Here is a 23972-nt window from a genome sequence, read left to right on the forward strand (position 1 = left end):
CCATCTCACGGGAACGATCCAGACGTCACTTTTAATTAATAGTAAAACAATATTATCTAAAGCTGTAGACAGATGCCGTAAAAAAGTACACTTTTATATTTAATTATCAGGGAAGATTTTGAATCCTCGACTGTGAGGATTCCTCAATGTGTAGAGCTGCCCTGTTGTTTCTGCAAACCGTTGGGGTTTGTTTTTCCAAGTCTCCGCTGTGCCGTGTGGCAGGATTCGGCGGCACCATGAGTCCAGAGAGGAGCTCTTCCCGTCGGCAAGATTCGGCAGATCGTGACAGCGACGCTGAAGGTAGGACCTCACACGTGGCTTTATTGATAATCATCGCTTAACCTCTCTCACTGACTACTTTGTGGGTCGCTGATAGACTGGAGTAGGCACGTGACTAGTAGCCGGCGACCATAGCGACAGGCATTACTGCATGTGGTGTACCCGATGCACTCATATTTTCCAGGTCACAGAATCCAACACACCCCTGTTGAAGTGAAGCCCTGTTCAAAATATTTACGTTGAATGATCAATAATCGATTCTATTATTGATGGTTCATATAGCGCCACATTTTAAAGAGACCCCGAGCTTGCATCGGAATATTGGTCCAGTTCCATATTAATGAGTCTTCGGCTTTAGTTTGGAAGGACACCATAGAATTAGAATTGATTTTAAACTTGGCAGTCCCATGGCTAGAACACTTTGTCAGCCCTGGTGATCAACCATCCAAGTATTAACCACACTCAACCCAGCTTAACGTCTGAAGGCTCGTGAGATTGGGCGCATTCGGTGATTTGGGCGGATGAAATCTGTGAAGCTTGCCTTATTGAAATGTATTTTTAATGATTCAAGACAAACTGGTAATAAATGGCTGACTGCGTGGACAGAAACGACGTGCCTGTTATTTTCTACCATCTGTATCGCGCTAAAAATTACACCGTTGTCAGGCTACAGCATTGAAAAGTTTGCAGCTGGGTTTATTGGCTGCGTTGTGAAATCCAGTGCTGAATGCTGAGCAGTGGGTGTGATGACAAAAGTTATTGGCAGAGCACCTTAGAGAACTCCAAACCGGCGACACGGCCCAGCTATCGCTTGGCCACTGTGTCTTTCTTTGCTTCATGAGACAGGCCATAAAAAATTGGCGCGGCATTTTCATTTTGATGAGGCAGGGTTAGGGTGGTGCAACAATGGGCTCGGTGAGCGATGCTTGCAGTGAACGGAGACACTGTGTTGCAGAATGACAGAAACCAGTTCAGACTCCATATCCTGCAAACTCAATGCTCATGCAGTATGGACCCACTGCAGCTCGTCGTAGCAAAATTGTTCTTTCTTGTCAAACTTGTTTTCATCGCAAAAGCGTGCCTCCGTCGCGGCCGAGCTGTAGCGCCTTTGCCACTTGTTGCAAGACATTTGCGGTTCAGTCTCCGCGGCCGCCCTGGTTAATAATGCGGGTGGTATTAACCGCAAATATGCAGTGTCTGCTTCATAGTGGACGTGAAGTATCCTCCGGTGTTGTTCTCAAAACAGCAGGCACGTGTATGCCAGAGTCATGGTCTGACTGAATTACCTGCAAATTTCTCGGTTGCGAAAACGTATCTCGCAACAATTGCCACATACTACGAAACTGCCGCGGACTATATCTACGAAACACAGCGCGTTCGTGATAGCCTCACGCAATAAAAATGGCACGAATATAAAATGGAATTAGCAATGACTTGATTTGATTTTACTCTTAGTTTTTTTCGGTAAAGTCACGTATAAATAAGAAATAATAATTTTAAAAATATTACATAATAGTATACATACCATTATTTTATTTTATTATTATTTCTTATTTATACGTGACTTTACCGAAAAAAACAAAGAGTAATTCCTGCAGTCACGAAAGCACCAAATCAAAGTTGATTTGATTTTGCTCACCAACAACGACACAAAGAGTGCGATTGTAATTCAGCCGTTTCTTAAATGTGCGAATCTGGTCCACGTGTCTGGCGAGCTGCGGCCGGTGAGCGTTTGCAGGAAGCCCGGTGGTGAGGTTCGCCCCCAATTACTGGCGAGCTTTTATCGCTGTTTTCGTTGCTGTTGATTTTTGACCGATGGTTGCGTGCGTTGCGTGGCTCAGGTGAGAAGGAGTATCTGTCGCTGGTGCAGCAGCAGAGGAGGCTGCAGAGCGAGCAGCGAGTGTACAAGCGAGAATCAACCTCCGAAATCCGCAAGCAGATGTAAGCGGTGCAGGGGAACACTCGCACCTGGCACACGGGCACCAGCAGTGGCGTAGTAGTGTGGTTGGCATGGGGCCTTCTGAGGTTTTTTTTCTTCTGGATGTATAAATGACACAGGTTGTCATAGGTATCACGAGGGGTTTCTAAAGGTGGTATATATTTTATCGACACCACAGGGATGATGGGTTTAGTCAACCCCCCATACGGGATTTGAATTCGCAAACCCTCCTATTGTTTAATTCCAGATTTGAAGTTTTCGTGACTGCAATGATCCATATTCTTTGGTTCTTTCGGTAAAGTCACGTAGGTAAAAATAAAATTAAAATAAAGTTAATCAAATCACGATTGTTAGCAGTATACCTTGCCGCTGCGTTTACACTGCCAGATAATGATCATTTAAATATATGCAATTAGATAGTCGAGCGCGGTACATTTGTGTGGTGTGAGTCTGTTGTTTGAATTCATTGGGAAAATGCAGCCCTGTCAGTTTTCAGGTTTTTGGGGGGAGTTTCTGCTTCTTGTCAGGCCCAAGGCCACGTTGACCTCAAAGTAAACACGGATCTTTTTTTTGTTTCTTTCTTCAGCTAGAGGTGGCAAAGAAGTGTCTACTGATGCGTGCATGTGCGGGCATGTTACGTGTTATGTGTGTGAGAGTGTGTTACGCGCGTTGTGTGTTGATAACTGGAGTGCGAGCATAGTGGTCTTGACACCGCTACAATAGTATCAAAAACCTACATTGACTCGTGGCTGCGAATGTTAATTGAAAAGGTTGTGTTTACTTAACTAGGCTAACTTGAGAACGAAAATACATTACATGGCATGGCGTTTATTCACCAGCACTGAAAAGACACGGACAGTTGTGCAACAGTGAAGTTGATTCCATTATCACGTGATAAGATTGTTTTCTTCTTCCCCACTCCCCCCCATAATTATTTTCCAATTGTGCCATCGGCATTTTGTCACAGGCAAATCACATATCCATTCAGTACGCTGGCAACTAGCAGTGCATCACTCTGCGTCGGAGAAGGGCGCTGGAAGATGATACCGTGCAACAACAAATGGTGGAAGTTCAGTAGACCTCTCTATCCATATTGCAGGCGCAACCTTCCGTATGTGCTGCACGGTATTCATCGTATGTCATCAGAGTGAAATTGTTGTGGCTGGAAGTAATAAACGTAAATTATAAACTAACTTAATATAGTTGGGTTTCGATTTAAAGCTTTCGTGACTGCAGGGATTCATCTTCTGGGTTCTTTCGGTAAAGTCACGTAGAATGGAGATAAAATAATAAAAATAATAATAACATAATAAAATTCTCACGAATCCTCTCCCCACTCCTCGGGTCCGAGCTCGTCGCTCTCCGTGGTGCTCATCCCTCACACCAACATCATGCTAATCCCCCAGTTACATGCTAATGTATATGTTAACTCCATTGTCAAGGCGCTCTGTTCCTCCCACACAGCTTAAAAGACGCTGCCATGCTTGGCAGGGTTCACTCAAGCGCTGTCTTCCGGACAGTCCTGTTTCTTCACCTGAGGAAGGCTACTTGTGTTGTGGCCGAAACGTCGTGAGAATTTGATTCTGTTATTATTATTCTTATTATTTTATCTCCATTCTACGTGACTTTAGCCGAAAGAACCCAGAAGATAGTTGTTTTTTTTGTAAATTCATTTGTGATTGGCTGAGGCCATCAATTTTATTTTTCTTGTCCTTCCTCCGCACCTCCGATTAGCACGGTTGGCTATGCGCTGTGCGAAATAGGTTCAATCATGCATGCATGTAACTCGCCACTCTTGGGTCGGCTGATACCCGGATTCAAACCAGAATCTAAGCGGTGCCGGCTCAGTTTCTGTGTCCCATGAGCTACCCGTTCACCTCCGCTCAGAGGGGGATGGCTCTTTCCCCTTGAGTCCCCTGGTGAGGCTGCGCAGAACGGATGATGAATGTTGTTGTCTTTTCAATTGTTAGGCAGGAGCTGTCTCGTCTGGAGGAAGAGAGAAAGACCACTCTCCAGAAGCTGGCAGTGGCCGCCAGCCATCGAGGACAGAGGTACAGCGCAGGAAGAGTGGCCTCACTGCTGGCAAGAAACGGACATCTCGATGAGCAGATTGAGCAGGAATTGCAAAGACAACAAATGCTGGACGACCAGGTCAGAGGCTGTCTGATTCAGTTTGTGGATTAAATGAACAGTTATTAATCACAATAATGATTTATCATTTGTCATGCCTTTTTGTTCACTCTCTGGGAGAGGGGGAACGATTCTAAGGCATCAGAAATTGCAGACAAGCCGGAGCTGGTGCCAACAATTTCCCAAGCTCTAGGATCCTACACCGAGATATTTGGCCGACTCCGTTAATGAATGTTTAGTTACCGGTGTTGGTGCTGTCTGCTTCGCTTAAGAGAGCATGTTTAGATGAGAAGCCACCCGCAGACAAGTACGTGTGGCCGTGCACTTTCATGCTCGAGGGGATGAGTCACCCTTGAAGAAGAGCTTCCTAGCTGGATGGGCTTTCGTCGGGAAATAAACTTCTTATTGCTCTAATGCTGAGTGTAGCGTGAGATGTCGTGTGAGATGTCGATGTAGTGTGAGATGTAGATGTCATGTGAGATGTAGATGTAGCGTGAGATGTAGATGTCATGTAGATGTAGCGTGAGATATAGATGTCATGTGAGATGTAGATGTAGCGTGAGATGTAGTGTGAGATGTAGATGTCATGTAGATGTAGCGTGAGATGTAGATGTCATGTGAGATGTAGATGTCATGTGAGATGTAGATGTAGCGTGAGATGTAGATGTAGCGTGAGATGTAGATGTAGCGTGAGATGTAGATGTCATGTAGATGTAGCGTGAGATGTAGATGTCATGTGAGATGTAGATGTCATGTGAGATGTAGATGTCGCGTGAGATGTGACGTGAGATGTCGCGTGAGATGTAGTGTGAGATGTCGTGTGAGATGTAAACGCCCCATTGCAACATCGACCCCTACAGGGTGTACGACGCCCATTTGCGGACCGGTGCTGCCCACGCCTTTGTGTGCCACGTCGGGACGGTCGCCATTAACATCCCCTAGGCTAGGCTGCTGCAGGACAACGGAATGGCAAGGTGGCCATGGGATGAAGGTTATTATTCATGCGTTTGGCAAATATGTTCAGGAGCTATATGACAATGCAGAGGTCTACTGGCCACGAGGTGGCTTCAATAGGGCGCTGTGTGGCTCTGCTATACTTCCGGTAGCCTTCTCACGGTCTCACGGTGGCCAACCTGATCATCATCATCATCGTCATTCTCACGATCCATGGGCTGATAGCCCAAAGGGTGTCCACTGGACACTTCATAATTTGTTTCCACTGTCCTCTCTGTCTTGTGCCAATAGGCCCAAATAGTGGCCACATCTTTCTGGCACAGATCTCTTATATCGTCATCAAGCCATTCTCTGTGAGGTCTTCCTCTTTTTCCGGTTCCTTCCATTTTTCCGAGGAGCATACTGTTAATTATCCTGCTGTTGTCCATCCTACAAATAGTGCCGGTTTCCTTCTCATCGCTGCCTGCATCATCAGGTCTTCTTCTATGTGCAGCCTTCTTCTTATTTGGTCTCTCTTTGGGTACAGCTTAGATGCAGTATCCTTCTGTAGCAATACATTTCTAGTGCCGACATCTTATCTCTGTCAGTCTTTTTTAATGTCCAAGTCTCGCAGGTGTGCAAAGCTGTACTGAAGATGTTCATATTCTTGGTTCTTTCGGTGAAGTCGTGAGAATTTTATTGTTTTATTATTGTAGTGTTTCCCTTCTACGTGACTTTACCAAAAGAACCAAGAATATGAATCCCTGCAGTCACGAAAGCTTTAAATCAAAATTGAAGATGTTCAGTTTGATGTTGTAGCTGATTCGCTTGCTTCTACAAATGCTATTGGACCCTGCCATTACTCCTTTTGCCTTTCGTGATCCTGGCTCTCTTGTGTTTCTTTCGTCTTTTCACCTAACCTCAAATACAGCTCCAACGAATACCGTAGTCTCGGCGAAACGGACGTCATTCATTCGAACCAAGCTGTTGTGAGAGGTACTTTGGGATGCTGAAGGATTTAAGCATCCCATAAATACAAATCCTCATCCCTTGTTTTTGCTGTGTTTGTGCGTTCAGCTGGTTTCCAAACGGCCCGTGTGGTCACGCATCGTTGCTCGCGAGCGCCGTAAGCCTCTGCGGGGGGGGGGGGGGCCCTGTTGGCAGCCCTGCTTTTCTCATTTCCAGAGAAGCGTCGACCCACGCAGAGAAGCCACAAGTTAATGCTAAACTTGTGTCAATTTGCTCCCTACGCTGGTATTGACACAGAGAAATACTTCCATCACCATGCCAATGCCCCCCCCCCGTCCCCCCAACAAAACTTGGATTGCTCGTTAATCATTGCTGACCCTTGCAAAATTAGAGTTGTCATTGAACCCTTGAACTGTTTTGGCATTGCTGTTAAAAGAGAGGAGAGTTTCAAGTTTTTAAATTATAATTTGAAAACCCTTCACAACAGAAGCGTTTGTGCAGGCCAGACAACAAATAGGTTTAACAAAACACATATATGCAGGTCTCCTGTACAAAAGCTTTCGGCCTTCGGCCTTGTCCAGACCACCAACTCGAAAGAACTGAATGTGTGGCCATTTTTTTGGTTACCTACGTGCGCTGGTCTCAACGACAAAATGGCCACACATTCAGTTCTTTGGAGCTAATGTTCGGGAGCGGTTTTGCACGTGCAATGCTGCACATATTTGCACGTGGTGAAAACTGCGAGGGAGAGGCGGCAGGCTACAGATCGATATTTCTGGGAAGTAATGATCATCGTAATTTAACTTTTGATTTGAAGCTTTCGTGACTGCAAGGATTAATATTCTTGGTTCTTTCGGTAAAGTCAAGTAGAAGGGAAACATTAAAACAATACAGATATAAAACAATAAAATTATCACGACGTTTCGACTGCAACACAAGCAATCATCATCAGGTGTGATAACCACAGCAAGAAAATTTGAAAAAAGTGGCTGTGGTTTTCACACCTGATGATGATTGCTTGTGTTGCAGTCGAAACGTCGTGAGAATTTTATTGTTTCATATTTTTATTATTTTATTGTTTCCCTTCTACTTGACTTTACCGAAAGAACCAAGAATACATCGTAATTAAATTTGTACAACGGCTTTTCATCAAGGATCTCAAAACACTGTACAGGACACAGCAGCAGCAGCAGACACTCAGCATAACAAGAATATAATAAATACATGTTAAACATTTTTTTAAACTAAATGAACTAAAAGTTTAATGAGCGGAAGCGCGTAAATAGGTTTTAAGGCGCATTTAAAAAATGTCCACAGACTTGGCGATCGTTCCGATAGCTCGTGGAATAAGAGCGTTCCATAGCCTGGGAGCTACACTGGAAAAATCTCGGTCACCCATAGACCGAAACCTCGACCTGGGAATACGGAGAGAAGATCTGCATCCCCAGATCTTCGGGACCTTGAGGAGACATATGAATGCAGCATGTCAATGATGTAGGCTGTGTGTCTGTCCATCCATTTGTTCATTCGTCCGAGGACACTTGCCCACGTTTTATATATGAAAATTGCAAAGCCATTAAACCAATCGCTACGTAACTTACCAACACAGGTTACAAATATCAGTACCCATATCTCTACCATTTAGGGGAAAGATTGACTTTGAAATACTTTCAAAAAGTATAAAAAGAAATAAATAATAAAATAAACTATGTGCCGTGAGGCAGTGGGATGATATACTACACAAGGGCTTGGGTGTAAGTGCACAAATGCCTAAATGTGCACTTGTGGGTATGCGTTCGCATGTTTTTTCTGAGCGCGCCTCTTTGTTGCAACCTAAAAAAAATAGAGGCTCCATTACTGGGTTCGTATTACCAGCTTGTTTGGACTGTGTAATCCACTGTTTGGATTGTGTTATCCACTGTGTGTAATTTGCAAGCTGGGTTTATTTCGGCGTGGCAGTGCAGACATATACAGCCCCAGCCCTGTTGTCAATCCACCGCCGGATAAAGGCCTCGCTCACGACGCCGTGCAGGTCGCGAGGGTTGCTCGACGGTACAAATCAAGGCCGTAGCCATGGAGTCAACATTGGGGGGTGGGGGACAAAATCTTCCAGGGTGTCTGGGGGTCCCAACCCAGAAAAATATCTAAATTTTAAAACTCATTTCCTGCCTAAAATATTTTAAAAAATCACTAACACATGGGATGGACTTTTTACTTATTTTTTTACAATAATGTCTAATAGGGTATTGTATTACATTGCTCTGTTTTGACTTTTTTTACCATTTCTTGTTTCATTGTATTTAATGGCAGAGCTTATGGATTAATAAAGAACAACCATAACCACAATCATATAAACAGAAATCTATGCATTGATTTATATGAAGACAAGTCCAGATATTGTGGCCAAGGTTTATCAAATTGTTGTTTTTATTTACATAGCATAGCAATAATTTTTTATAGCATTGGAGGGGAATATGTCCCCCCCCAATATATAGTATAATTACGGCCTTGGTACAAATAACCCCCAAGGGAGCATCGGTATGGGAGCGCATGATACGTGCGGTTCAACAAGGCGTTGTATTGCACTGCCCTCTGCTCTCGCAGCAGCATACAGCACCCGCGTTGTCCATGGCGGTAGCCTACACAAGTCCTATCCAGGCTCAGACCTGCCTGGCTTCCGTCATCTGATGAGAATTGGGCGATTTGCAGGTGATTCGGCCGGGTGCAGGAGTTTTGGGGGGTTACCACAAATGGAATGTGTGTGTGTATATATATGTGTGGATATATGTGTGTATGAATCTGTGTATGTATGTATTATGTGTGTATGTATGTGTGTAGGAATGTATGTATGTGTGTGTATGTATGTGTGTATGTATGTGTGCTATGAACCTGGCGACCCGGGTTCGATTCCCGCTCACGGCCAACACCAGTGACGATTATCTGAACCGGTCCCGGGCCTCCCCTAGGTCGACTCAGCCTCAAATTAGTACCTGGTGCGGTGTGTAAACATTGCCGCTAGGGAGACAAAGGCGGTCGGGCGTGGTGCTGGCCACCCACCCCCTCGTGTACCGTTCCGGCCTTCATAGGTGCTCGATAACAGCACTTGCCCCTAAAGTCTGTTAAGGCTATATGGGGGATCTTTGTCTTTGTATGTATGTGTGTATGAATGTGTGTATGTTGAACTTATTTCGCACCGTACGTCGCCGAACGTGCTAATCGGAGGTGGCGGGTGAAGGACACCAAACTAAACACAAGAAGCAGCTGTAAAGAAATTAGTTTGTCAATCTGGATGATTTAAAAAAGCGCAAAGCTCCAGTGGCTTCCCATAACATCGGAAGGAAGAGCGTTCCAGACGGCCGCAGAAGCGCATCTGAAAGCGCCGTGCGATGCGGTGACCGCCGCCTTTGTTCGATGGCTCAGCCAGGAGCTGCTGCTGCTGCGATGATGATGACACCGGGGGGTTCCCACGGCGTAGCGCACGCAGCGCGACGTTGTTGTTCCTCTGCGCGTGACCACCACCTCGCCCAATTCAGATCAGGGCCATGGAGAAAAATCTTGAGCGCAAGCGAGCGGCTCCAGTGAAGCAGCGCCACCTGCAGAGCAAGATTCACAACGCGAGCACGCGGCTGGACACGGTGAGCGATTCAGCAGCAGCATCAGCATCACCGTTCGTCCATGAGCTCGGTGCAACGCGTGGTTAGTCTTCTTTGGTTCTTTCGGTAAAGTCACGTAGAATGAGAATAAAATAATAATACATTGATCAAATAAAATAACACAATAAAATTCTCACGACGTTTTTGGCCACAACACAAGCGGCCTTCAAACGTCGTGAGAATATTATTGTGTTATTTTATTTTATCAATTTATTATTTTATTCTCATTCTACGTGACTTTACCGAAAGAACCAAAGAAGATGAATCATTGCAGTCACGAAAGCTTTAAAACGTGGTTAGTCGTCGTAGGCTTTCGCGATCAATGTTATCCATAATCGAGGTTATTATTGTTTTGGGTTAGATCGCGTAAGTATCGACTGTGTCGTCAAAGCTGCCACCATCCGACAAAGCCGATTAGTAAGGTTTGTCACAGTAAACAAAACGTACCAATTAGTTACTGCTTCAGCACACCCGGTGTGTTGGAGAGTAAACTCACAACATTTACAATTCGACTACGATGTCTCTCGCTGTGTCGGGTGGTGGCGGGATTAACGGCACGTTTATATTTACGCAATCCAACCCAATACCCTTTATTATGAGCTCAGTAGCTATGGCACGGACAATTGACTCCATCACTACATTCACAGTTACAACTTAAATCACATCTCTTTGCATTTGCAGACAACAACTAAAGTCAGCGCCACAACTTGCTTTCAAGTTTTATATTTGAATCAACTCTAAATAAAATACATTCTTTCTCTCGTAGTTTAGAAGTGTCAGCAAAGATGAGCGTTTTGAATTATATAAATTAAAAAAGAGGAATGATATTGTAGTTCTCTCAGCTGACAAAGGCAATGCTACTGTTATCATGGATAAAATAGAATACAACAACAAAATTAAAGAATTACTCGACGATGGTAGTTATACAAAAATAAAAAGAGATCCCACCAACAGCCTCGTCACACAAACCAACAAAATAATTTCTGATTCAACCGCATTAATTGATCAATCTAAACAGTTTTCGTTGAAACCTTCTGCTGCCAGGCCACCAAGATTATACGGCTTACCAAAAATACATAAAGTTGATACACCTCTTCGTCCCATAGTCTCTACTATCAGCTCCCCCACCTACAAACTAGCTCGTTTTTTGTCTGAAATCCTGCGTCCTTTCACTGGAAAGACCACCTCTGCGGTACAAAATTCTACTCACCTGGTATCAACAATCAAGGGGATTTCCCTGTCCCCAGACGACCTGCTTGTCAGTTTTGATGTAGTTTCCTTATTCACCAAGGTTCCTGTACCTGACACCATTGCAATCATTGAAGACTTGGTTCATCAAGGACTAAACACTGAGGTACCCCCCCTGGTGAGACACTGTTTAACCAATACATACTTCACTTGGAATGGAACTTTCTACAAACAAACTGAGGGCACCCCAATGGGCTCCCCCCTTTCTCCAGTTATAGCTAACATTTTCATGGAGAAATTTGAGACTGACGCCATCCAGACTGCCACTCTGCGCCCAACCTTATGGAAGAGGTACGTGGATGACACTTTTGTCATCTGGCCACATGGCCGGCCTGCTCTAGACAAATTCTTCGACCACATCAATTCCATACACCCAGCCATCAGATTTACCATGGAAGTCGAAATAGATGGCAAGATACCTTTTTTGGATGTCCTAATTAAAAAGAGACCTGATGGTTCAATGAGCCACTCTGTCTACAGGAAAGCTACCCATACGGATGCTTATCTGAAACCGGATTCCCACCACCATCCATCACAGAAGAATTCTCTCATCAAGACTCTGTATCATAGACCCCAATGCATATCCGACCAGGAACACATAAGCAGTGAACTCAAGCACGTACACCAAGCTCTTAGGGCTAATGGTTACTCCGACTATACAATCCGCAAAGCTATCACTCAAACCATGAAGAAGAACCCTCTTGAGGAGCCTTTCAAAACCATCACTTTACCCTACATTGCTGGGATCACAAAAAAGATCTCCAAAATCTTGAATAAACACAAGATCCAGGTCCGTTTCAACACATTACATAAAATCCGTGATCTGGTTCCGTCTGTAAAAGATGTGATTCCGGACATACAATACCCTGGTGTCTACAAACTAAGTTGCCTCTGTGGTAGTAGTTACATTGGAGAAACCAAACGCCATATCTCGGACCGCATTCGTGAACATAAAGCAGACCTTAAACACGGTAGGACCAACACCTCGGCCGTAGCAGATCATTGTTCTAATTCAGTAGGCTCACATGCCATTGACTTTTCCAAGACGGAGGTTCTTTGTAAGCCATCTGGCTTCCATGAGAGATTCGTTCATGAGGCTATCCACATATACAAACACAGAGACAATTTCAACCGAGAAGATGGATTCTATCTTAGCAATCATTGGAAAGATTTGATAAATCATTTCAGTTCTTGATTGATTGTTCACGCTTACAGTGCCTTTCAGACAGCATACATAAAAACAAATTTCGTCTCCCCCCTCCTCTTTTCAAAAAATAGATGGACTAGTCCTGGCAAACTGCCATCGTTGCGCGTGACGCAAACGTTATTTTTATATATATAAATAAATATGCCGTTTTCAAAATAAATTTATGCAAACCGACACACCTGATGATGACCGTTTGAGTTATGGTCGAAACGTCGTGAGAATTTTTTATTGTTTTATATATATTTTGTTATTTTGTTGTTTCTCTTCAACGTGACTTTACCGAAAAAACTAAGAATATGAATTACTGCAGTCACGAAAGCTTTAAATCAAAATTTAATCGCCTCTACGGGGAGGGTTTTCACATAACTTTAAGATCTTTCAACAAACTCCGGGATAAGAAAGCTCAGCTGATCGAGTCTCTCACCTTCCTGAAGAGATGCCGCGACTCTGGGGTAATACCAATCGCATTTACACTCACCTCTGCTACTGTAACTTCTTCAAATGCGAAACGAATTCTTTTCAAAACTAGCTTAGCTCTTATCTCAGAAAAAATCAGACTTATACGCACAGAACTAGATCAGTTAGACAAGACACTCTACAAATCACACTTATCATTGACGGCAATAATGTCCACATCGGATTGGGAACATGTAGACAATATGACTGCCTCTTCAGCTGCTACTATGTCGACCAAATGTAAGGAAAACCTGATTTCCAAATTTAACCTCCTCTTAAACAAAAGACCGGACCCACACACCAAAAAGTTAGACGTTAATAAAGTCGTAATTAATCGCAGTAACAGTTCTATTTCCGATGGTCTGAAATCCGTTTTAGCTAAAGGTCTAAACTTTGCAGTCACACCTAAACACATACCAGTTAATGATATAATTGCCCAAGTAGACGTTGCTCTCAGGGGCCTGGGTCACATCGCTGCAGACGTAGCAAGATCTGAAATCGCTGCAACCCTCAAAAACGCTAAGATGCCAGCTAGCAACCTCAGCAAAGATGAGCGTTTTGAATTATATAAATTAAAAAAGAGGAATGATATTGTAGTTCTCTCAGCTGACAAAGGCAATGCTACTGTTATCATGGATAAAATAGAATACAACAACAAAATTAAAGAATTACTCGACGATGGTAGTTATACAAAAATAAAAAGAGATCCCACCAACAGCCTCGTCACACAAACCAACAAAATAATTTCTGATTCAACCGCATTAATTGATCAATCTAAACAGTTTTCGTTGAAACCTTCTGCTGCCAGGCCACCAAGATTATACGGCTTACCAAAAATACATAAAGTTGATACACCTCTTCGTCCCATAGTCTCTACTATCAGCTCCCCCACCTACAAACTAGCTCGTTTTTTGTCTGAAATCCTGCGTCCTTTCACTGGAAAGACCACCTCTGCGGTACAAAATTCTACTCACCTGGTATCAACAATCAAGGGGATTTCCCTGTCCCCAGACGACCTGCTTGTCAGTTTTGATGTAGTTTCCTTATTCACCAAGGTTCCTGTACCTGACACCATTGCAATCATTGAAGACTTGGTTCATCAAGGACTAAACACTGAGGTACCCCCCCTGGTGAGACACTGTTTAACCAATACATACTTCACTTGGAATGGAACTTTCTACAAACAAACTGAGGGCACCCCAATGGGCTCCCCCCTTTCTCCAGTTATAGCTAACATTTTCATGGAGAAATTTGAGACTGACGCCATCCAGACTGCCACTCTGCGCCCAACCTTATGGAAGAGGTACGTGGATGACACTTTTGTCATCTGGCCACATGGCCGGCCTGCTCTAGACAAATTCTTCGACCACATCAATTCCATACACCCAGCCATCAGATTTACCATGGAAGTCGAAATAGATGGCAAGATACCTTTTTTTGGATGTCCTAATTAAAAAGAGACCTGATGGTTCAATGAGCCACTCTGTCTACAGGAAAGCTACCCATACGGATGCTTATCTGAAACCGGATTCCCACCACCATCCATCACAGAAGAATTCTCTCATCAAGACTCTGTATCATAGAGCCCAATGCATATCCGACCAGGAACACATAAGCAGTGAACTCAAGCACGTACACCAAGCTCTTAGGGCTAATGGTTACTCCGACTATACAATCCGCAAAGCTATCACTCAAACCATGAAGAAGAACCCTCTTGAGGAGCCTTTCAAAACCATCACTTTACCCTACATTGCTGGGATCACAAAAAAGATCTCCAAAATCTTGAATAAACACAAGATCCAGGTCCGTTTCAACACATTACATAAAATCCGTGATCTGGTTCCATCTGTAAAAGATGTGATTCCGGACATACAATACCCTGGTGTCTACAAACTAAGTTGCCTCTGTGGTAGTAGTTACATTGGAGAAACCAAACGCCATATCTCGGACCGCATTCGTGAACATAAAGCAGACCTTAAACACGGTAGGACCAACACCTCGGCCGTAGCAGATCATTGTTCTAATTCAATAGGCTCACATGCCATTGACTTTTCCAAGACGGAGGTTCTTTGTAAGCCATCTGGCTTCCATGAGAGATTCGTTCATGAGGCTATCCACATATACAAACACAGAGACAATTTCAACCGAGAAGATGGATTCTATCTTAGCAATCATTGGAAAGATTTGATAAATCATTTCAGTTCTTGATTGATTGTTCACGCTTACAGTGCCTTTCAGACAGCATACATAAAAACAAATTTCGTCTCCCCCCTCCTCTTTTCAAAAAATAGATGGACTAGTCCTGGCAAACTGCCATCGTTGCGCGTGACGCAAACGTTATTTTTATATATATAAATAAATATGCCGTTTTCAAAATAAATTTATGCAAACCGACACACCTGATGATGACCGTTTGAGTTATGGTCGAAACGTCGTGAGAATTTTTTATTGTTTTATATATATTTTGTTATTTTGTTGTTTCTCTTCAACGTGACTTTACCGAAAAAACTAAGAATATGAATTACTGCAGTCACGAAAGCTTTAAATCAAAATTTAATCGCCTCTACGGGGAGGGTTTTCACATAACTTTAAGATCTTTCAACAAACTCCGGGATAAGAAAGCTCAGCTGATCGAGTCTCTCACCTTCCTGAAGAGATGCCGCGACTCTGGGGTAATACCAATCGCATTTACACTCACCTCTGCTACTGTAACTTCTTCAAATGCGAAACGAATTCTTTTCAAAACTAGCTTAGCTCTTATCTCAGAAAAAATCAGACTTATACGCACAGAACTAGATCAGTTAGACAAGACACTCTACAAATCACACTTATCATTGACGGCAATAATGTCCACATCGGATTGGGAACATGTAGACAATATGACTGCCTCTTCAGCTGCTACTATGTCGACCAAATGTAAGGAAAACCTGATTTCCAAATTTAACCTCCTCTTAAACAAAAGACCGGACCCACACACCAAAAAGTTAGACGTTAATAAAGTCGTAATTAATCGCAGTAACAGTTCTATTTCCGATGGTCTGAAATCCGTTTTAGCTAAAGGTCTAAACTTTGCAGTCACACCTAAACACATACCAGTTAATGATATAATTGCCCAAGTAGACGTTGCTCTCAGGGGCCTGGGTCACATCGCTGCAGACGTAGCAAGATCTGAAATCGCTGCAACCCTCAAAAACGCTAAGATGCCAGCTAGCAACCTCAGCAAAGATGAGCGTTTTGAATTATATAAATTAAAAAAGAGGAATGATATTGTAGTTCTCTCAGCTGACAAAGGCAATGCTACTGTTATCATGGATAAAATAGAATACAACAACAAAATTAAAGAATTACTCGACGATGGTAGTTATACAAAAATAAAAAGAGATCCCACCAACAGCCTCGTCACACAAACCAACAAAATAATTTCTGATTCAACCGCATTAATTGATCAATCTAAACAGTTTTCGTTGAAACCTTCTGCTGCCAGGCCACCAAGATTATACGGCTTACCAAAAATACATAAAGTTGATACACCTCTTCGTCCCATAGTCTCTACTATCAGCTCCCCCACCTACAAACTAGCTCGTTTTTTGTCTGAAATCCTGCGTCCTTTCACTGGAAAGACCACCTCTGCGGTACAAAATTCTACTCACCTGGTATCAACAATCAAGGGGATTTCCCTGTCCCCAGACGACCTGCTTGTCAGTTTTGATGTAGTTTCCTTATTCACCAAGGTTCCTGTACCTGACACCATTGCAATCATTGAAGACTTGGTTCATCAAGGACTAAACACTGAGGTACCCCCCCTGGTGAGACACTGTTTAACCAATACATACTTCACTTGGAATGGAACTTTCTACAAACAAACTGAGGGCACCCCAATGGGCTCCCCCCTTTCTCCAGTTATAGCTAACATTTTCATGGAGAAATTTGAGACTGACGCCATCCAGACTGCCACTCTGCGCCCAACCTTATGGAAGAGGTACGTGGATGACACTTTTGTCATCTGGCCACATGGCCGGCCTGCTCTAGACAAATTCTTCGACCACATCAATTCCATACACCCAGCCATCAGATTTACCATGGAAGTCGAAATAGATGGCAAGATACCTTTTTTGGATGTCCTAATTAAAAAGAGACCTGATGGTTCAATGAGCCACTCTGTCTACAGGAAAGCTACCCATACGGATGCTTATCTGAAACCGGATTCCCACCACCATCCATCACAGAAGAATTCTCTCATCAAGACTCTGTATCATAGAGCCCAATGCATATCCGACCAGGAACACATAAGCAGTGAACTCAAGCACGTACACCAAGCTCTTAGGGCTAATGGTTACTCCGACTATACAATCCGCAAAGCTATCACTCAAACCATGAAGAAGAACCCTCTTGAGGAGCCTTTCAAAACCATCACTTTACCCTACATTGCTGGGATCACAAAAAAGATCTCCAAAATCTTGAATAAACACAAGATCCAGGTCCGTTTCAACACATTACATAAAATCCGTGATCTGGTTCCGTCTGTAAAAGATGTGATTCCGGACATACAATACCCTGGTGTCTACAAACTAAGTTGCCTCTGTGGTAGTAGTTACATTGGAGAAACCAAACGCCATATCTCGGACCGCATTCGTGAACATAAAGCAGACCTTAAACACGGTAGGACCAACACCTCGGCCGTAGCAGATCATTGTTCTAATTCAGTAGGCTCACATGCCATTGACTTTTCCAAGACGGAGGTTCTTTGTAAGCCATCTGGCTTCCATGAGAGATTCGTTCATGAGGCTATCCACATATACAAACACAGAGACAATTTCAACCGAGAAGATGGATTCTATCTTAGCAATCATTGGAAAGATTTGATAAATCATTTCAGTTCTTGATTGATTGTTCACGCTTACAGTGCCTTTCAGACAGCATACATAAAAACAAATTTCGTCTCCCCCCTCCTCTTTTCAAAAAATAGATGGACTAGTCCTGGCAAACTGCCATCGTTGCGCGTGACGCAAACGTTATTTTTATATATATAAATAAATATGCCGTTTTCAAAATAAATTTATGCAAACCGACACACCTGATGATGACCGTTTGAGTTATGGTCGAAACGTCGTGAGAATTTTTTATTGTTTTATATATATTTTGTTATTTTGTTGTTTCTCTTCAACGTGACTTTACCGAAAAAACTAAGAATATGAATTACTGCAGTCACGAAAGCTTTAAATCAAAATTTAATCGCCTCTACGGGGAGGGTTTTCACATAACTTTAAGATCTTTCAACAAACTCCGGGATAAGAAAGCTCAGCTGATCGAGTCTCTCACCTTCCTGAAGAGATGCCGCGACTCTGGGGTAATACCAATCGCATTTACACTCACCTCTGCTACTGTAACTTCTTCAAATGCGAAACGAATTCTTTTCAAAACTAGCTTAGCTCTTATCTCAGAAAAAATCAGACTTATACGCACAGAACTAGATCAGTTAGACAAGACACTCTACAAATCACACTCATCATTGACGGCAATAATGTCCACATCGGATTGGGAACATGTAGACAATATGACTGCCTCTTCAGCTGCTACTATGTCGACCAAATGTAAGGAAAACCTGATTTCCAAATTTAACCTCCTCTTAAACAAAAGACCGGACCCACACACCAAAAAGTTAGACATTAATAAAGTCGTAATTAATCGCAGTAACAGTTCTATTTCCGATGGTCTGAAATCCGTTTTAGCTAAAGGTCTAAACTTTGCAGTCACACCTAAACACATACCAGTTAATGATATAATTGCCCAAGTAGACGTTGCTCTCAGGGGCCTGGGTCACATCGCTGCAGACGTAGCAAGATCTGAAATCGCTGCAACCCTCAAAAACGCTAAGATGCCAGCTAGCAACCTCAGCAAAGATGAGCGTTTTGAATTATATAAATTAAAAAAGAGGAATGATATTGTAGTTCTCTCAGCTGACAAAGGCAATGCTACTGTTATCATGGATAAAATAGAATACAACAACAAAATTAAAGAATTACTCGACGATGGTAGTTATACAAAAATAAAAAGAGATCCCACCAACAGCCTCGTCACACAAACCAACAAAATAATTTCTGATTCAACCGCATTAATTGATCAATCTAAACAGTTTTCGTTGAAACCTTCTGCTGCCAGGCCACCAAGATTATACGGCTTACCAAAAATACATAAAGTTGATACACCTCTTCGTCCCATAGTCTCTACTATCAGCTCCCCCACCTACAAACTAGCTCGTTTTTTGTCTGAAATCCTGCGTCCTTTCACTGGAAAGACCACCTCTGCGGTACAAAATTCTACTCACCTGGTATCAACAATCAAGGGGATTTCCCTGTCCCCAGACGACCTGCTTGTCAGTTTTGATGTAGTTTCCTTATTCACCAAGGTTCCTGTACCTGACACCATTGCAATCATTGAAGACTTGGTTCATCAAGGACTAAACACTGAGGTACCCCCCCTGGTGAGACACTGTTTAACCAATACATACTTCACTTGGAATGGAACTTTCTACAAACAAACTGAGGGCACCCCAATGGGCTCCCTCCTTTCTCCAGTTATAGCTAACATTTTCATGGAGAAATTTGAGACTGACGCCATCCAGACTGCCACTCTGCGCCCAACCTTATGGAAGAGGTACGTGGATGACACTTTTGTCATCTGGCCACATGGCCGGCCTGCTCTAGACAAATTCTTCGACCACATCAATTCCATACACCCAGCCATCAGATTTACCATGGAAGTCGAAATAGATGGCAAGATACCTTTTTTGGATGTCCTAATTAAAAAGAGACCTGATGGTTCAATGAGCCACTCTGTCTACAGGAAAGCTACCCATACGGATGCTTATCTGAAACCGGATTCCCACCACCATCCATCACAGAAGAATTCTCTCATCAAGACTCTGTATCATAGAGCCCAATGCATATCCGACCAGGAACACATAAGCAGTGAACTCAAGCACGTACACCAAGCTCTTAGGGCTAATGGTTACTCCGACTATACAATCCGCAAAGCTATCACTCAAACCATGAAGAAGAACCCTCTTGAGGAGCCTTTCAAAACCATCACTTTACCCTACATTGCTGGGATCACAAAAAAGATCTCCAAAATCTTGAATAAACACAAGATCCAGGTCCGTTTCAACACATTACATAAAATCCGTGATCTGGTTCCGTCTGTAAAAGATGTGATTCCGGACATACAATACCCTGGTGTCTACAAACTAAGTTGCCTCTGTGGTAGTAGTTACATTGGAGAAACCAAACGCCATATCTCGGACCGCATTCGTGAACATAAAGCAGACCTTAAACACGGTAGGACCAACACCTCGGCCGTAGCAGATCATTGTTCTAATTCAGTAGGCTCACATGCCATTGACTTTTCCAAGACGGAGGTTCTTTGTAAGCCATCTGGCTTCCATGAGAGATTCGTTCATGAGGCTATCCACATATACAAACACAGAGACAATTTCAACCGAGAAGATGGATTCTATCTTAGCAATCATTGGAAAGATTTGATAAATCATTTCAGTTCTTGATTGATTGTTCACGCTTACAGTGCCTTTCAGACAGCATACATAAAAACAAATTTCGTCTCCCCCCTCTTTTCAAAAAATAGATGGACTAGTCCTGGCAAACTGCCATCGTTGCGCGTGACGCAAACGTTATTTTTATATATATAAATAAATATGCCGTTTTCAAAATAAATTTATGCAAACCGACACACCTGATGATGACCGTTTGAGTTATGGTCGAAACGTCGTGAGAATTTTTTTTATTGTTTTATATATATTTTGTTATTTTGTTGTTTCTCTTCAACGTGACTTTACCGAAAAAACTAAGAATATGAATTACTGCAGTCACGAAAGCTTTAAATCAAAATTTAATCGCCTCTACGGGGAGGGTTTTCACATAACTTTAAGATCTTTCAACAAACTCCGGGATAAGAAAGCTCAGCTGATCGAGTCTCTCACCTTCCTGAAGAGATGCCGCGACTCTGGGGTAATACCAATCGCATTTACACTCACCTCTGCTACTGTAACTTCTTCAAATGCGAAACGAATTCTTTTCAAAACTAGCTTAGCTCTTATCTCAGAAAAAATCAGACTTATACGCACAGAACTAGATCAGTTAGACAAGACACTCTACAAATCACACTTATCATTGACGGCAATAATGTCCACATCGGATTGGGAACATGTAGACAATATGACTGCCTCTTCAGCTGCTACTATGTCGACCAAATGTAAGGAAAACCTGATTTCCAAATTTAACCTCCTCTTAAACAAAAGACCGGACCCACACACCAAAAAGTTAGACGTTAATAAAGTCGTAATTAATCGCAGTAACAGTTCTATTTCCGATGGTCTGAAATCCGTTTTAGCTAAAGGTCTAAACTTTGCAGTCACACCTAAACACATACCAGTTAATGATATAATTGCCCAAGTAGACGTTGCTCTCAGGGGCCTGGGTCACATCGCTGCAGACGTAGCAAGATCTGAAATCGCTGCAACCCTCAAAAACGCTAAGATGCCAGCTAGCAACCTCAGCAAAGATGAGCGTTTTGAATTATATAAATTAAAAAAGAGGAATGATATTGTAGTTCTCTCAGCTGACAAAGGCAATGCTACTGTTATCATGGATAAAATAGAATACAACAACAAAATTAAAGAATTACTCGACGATGGTAGTTATACAAAAATAAAAAGAGATCCCACCAACAGCCTCGTCACACAAACCAACAAAATAATTTCTGATTCAACCGCATTAATTGATCAATCTAAACAGTTTTCGTTGAAACCTTCTGCTGCCAGGCCACCAAGATTATACGGCTTACCAAAAATACATAAAGTTGATACACCTCTTCGTCCCATAGTCTCTACTATCAGCTCCCCCACCTACAAACTAGCTCGTTTTTTGTCTGAAATCCTGCGTCCTTTCACTGGAAAGACCACCTCTGCGGTACAAAATTCTACTCACCTGGTATCAACAATCAAGGGGATTTCCCTGTCCCCAGACGACCTGCTTGTCAGTTTTGATGTAGTTTCCTTATTCACCAAGGTTCCTGTACCTGACACCATTGCAATCATTGAAGACTTGGTTCATCAAGGACTAAACACTGAGGTACCCCCCCTGGTGAGACACTGTTTAACCAATACATACTTCACTTGGAATGGAACTTTCTACAAACAAACTGAGGGCACCCCAATGGGCTCCCCCCTTTCTCCAGTTATAGCTAACATTTTCATGGAGAAATTTGAGACTGACGCCATCCAGACTGCCACTCTGCGCCCAACCTTATGGAAGAGGTACGTGGATGACACTTTTGTCATCTGGCCACATGGCCGGCCTGCTCTAGACAAATTCTTCGACCACATCAATTCCATACACCCAGCCATCAGATTTACCATGGAAGTCGAAATAGATGGCAAGATACCTTTTTTGGATGTTCTAATTAAAAAGAGACCTGATGGTTCAATGAGCCACTCTGTCTACAGGAAAGCTACCCATACGGATGCTTATCTGAAACCGGATTCCCACCACCATCCATCACAGAAGAATTCTCTCATCAAGACTCTGTATCATAGAGCCCAATGCATATCCGACCAGGAACACATAAGCAGTGAACTCAAGCACGTACACCAAGCTCTTAGGGCTAATGGTTACTCCGACTATACAATCCGCAAAGCTATCACTCAAACCATGAAGAAGAACCCTCTTGAGGAGCCTTTCAAAACCATCACTTTACCCTACATTGCTGGGATCACAAAAAAGATCTCCAAAATCTTGAATAAACACAAGATCCAGGTCCGTTTCAACACATTACATAAAATCCGTGATCTGGTTCCGTCTGTAAAAGATGTGATTCCGGACATACAATACCCTGGTGTCTACAAACTAAGTTGCCTCTGTGGTAGTAGTTACATTGGAGAAACCAAACGCCATATCTCGGACCGCATTCGTGAACATAAAGCAGACCTTAAACACGGTAGGACCAACACCTCGGCCGTAGCAGATCATTGTTCTAATTCAGTAGGCTCACATGCCATTGACTTTTCCAAGACGGAGGTTCTTTGTAAGCCATCTGGCTTCCATGAGAGATTCGTTCATGAGGCTATCCACATATACAAACACAGAGACAATTTCAACCGAGAAGATGGATTCTATCTTAGCAATCATTGGAAAGATTTGATAAATCATTTCAGTTCTTGATTGATTGTTCACGCTTACAGTGCCTTTCAGACAGCATACATAAAAACAAATTTCGTCTCCCCCCTCCTCTTTTCAAAAAATAGATGGACTAGTCCTGGCAAACTGCCATCGTTGCGCGTGACGCAAACGTTATTTTTATATATATAAATAAATATGCCGTTTTCAAAATAAATTTATGCAAACCGACACACCTGATGATGACCGTTTGAGTTATGGTCGAAACGTCGTGAGAATTTTTTATTGTTTTATATATATTTTGTTATTTTGTTGTTTCTCTTCAACGTGACTTTACCGAAAAAACTAAGAATATGTCTAGTTTTATGTTCATGAATATGAATTACCTTGACGGCTGCTGTATATTTGGAGTTTGGATTTTTCTCCGAATCCTCCGGTTTTTCCCTGCGCATTTAGAAACATCACACGTTTAGAGTATTTGGCTGCTATAAACTCCACATAACGATGAGGCACTTCGCTGAGCTATCATTTGTGATGGCCAGGTCGCTTCTGAACAAAAGCTACATATCTCAGTGGGCCTTACCTGGTAAAATACAAACAGTTTTATGTAATGGTGGGTGGATGATGTGTGCTAGAGAGGTGCCACGTGTGTAAGGGAAACAAATCACTTTTACTTGTTTATCTGCCTGCTTGTCCACAGCCGTATGTGTGCACGTATATATGTGTTAGCCTTGAGCGGGCAAGTGAAAGAACGGTGGCACAGTGGTTAACGCACTGCATTACGTACACCCAGTGACGCAAGTTCGATGCCCGCTCACAGCCAACACCATTGACGATTATTTGAACCGGTCCCGAGCCTCCCCTAGGTCGACTTAGCGTCAAATGGGTACCCGGTGCGGTGCGTAAACGTCAGCACTGGGGAGACAAAGGCGGCCGGGGGGCGTGGCGCTGACCAATCGCCGCGGGCTTTG

At 42.9% G+C, this 23972-nt stretch overlaps 1 protein-coding gene across 1 annotated transcript in view; it reads left to right on the plus strand.

Annotated features, from left to right (window-relative positions):
- LOC116947465 (uncharacterized) overlaps positions 1 to 23972 on the plus strand; it is a 39825-nt gene that overhangs the window by 420 nt on the left and 15433 nt on the right. The window contains exons 2-5 of the mRNA XM_032963246.2: positions 223 to 300; positions 2121 to 2220; positions 4189 to 4369; positions 9784 to 9885. Coding sequence (XP_032819137.1) covers positions 237 to 300; positions 2121 to 2220; positions 4189 to 4369; positions 9784 to 9885 — 447 coding nt within the window. The 5' untranslated portion in view covers positions 223 to 236. The remainder of the gene's footprint in view (positions 1 to 222; positions 301 to 2120; positions 2221 to 4188; positions 4370 to 9783; positions 9886 to 23972) is intronic.

The sequence above is a fragment of the Petromyzon marinus genome, chromosome 30 (genome assembly GCF_048934315.1).
Source record: "Petromyzon marinus isolate PM22_M1 ecotype Great Lakes invasive population chromosome 30, UKy_Petmar_22M1.pri1.0, whole genome shotgun sequence".
Taxonomy (NCBI): domain Eukaryota; kingdom Metazoa; phylum Chordata; class Hyperoartia; order Petromyzontiformes; family Petromyzontidae; genus Petromyzon; species Petromyzon marinus.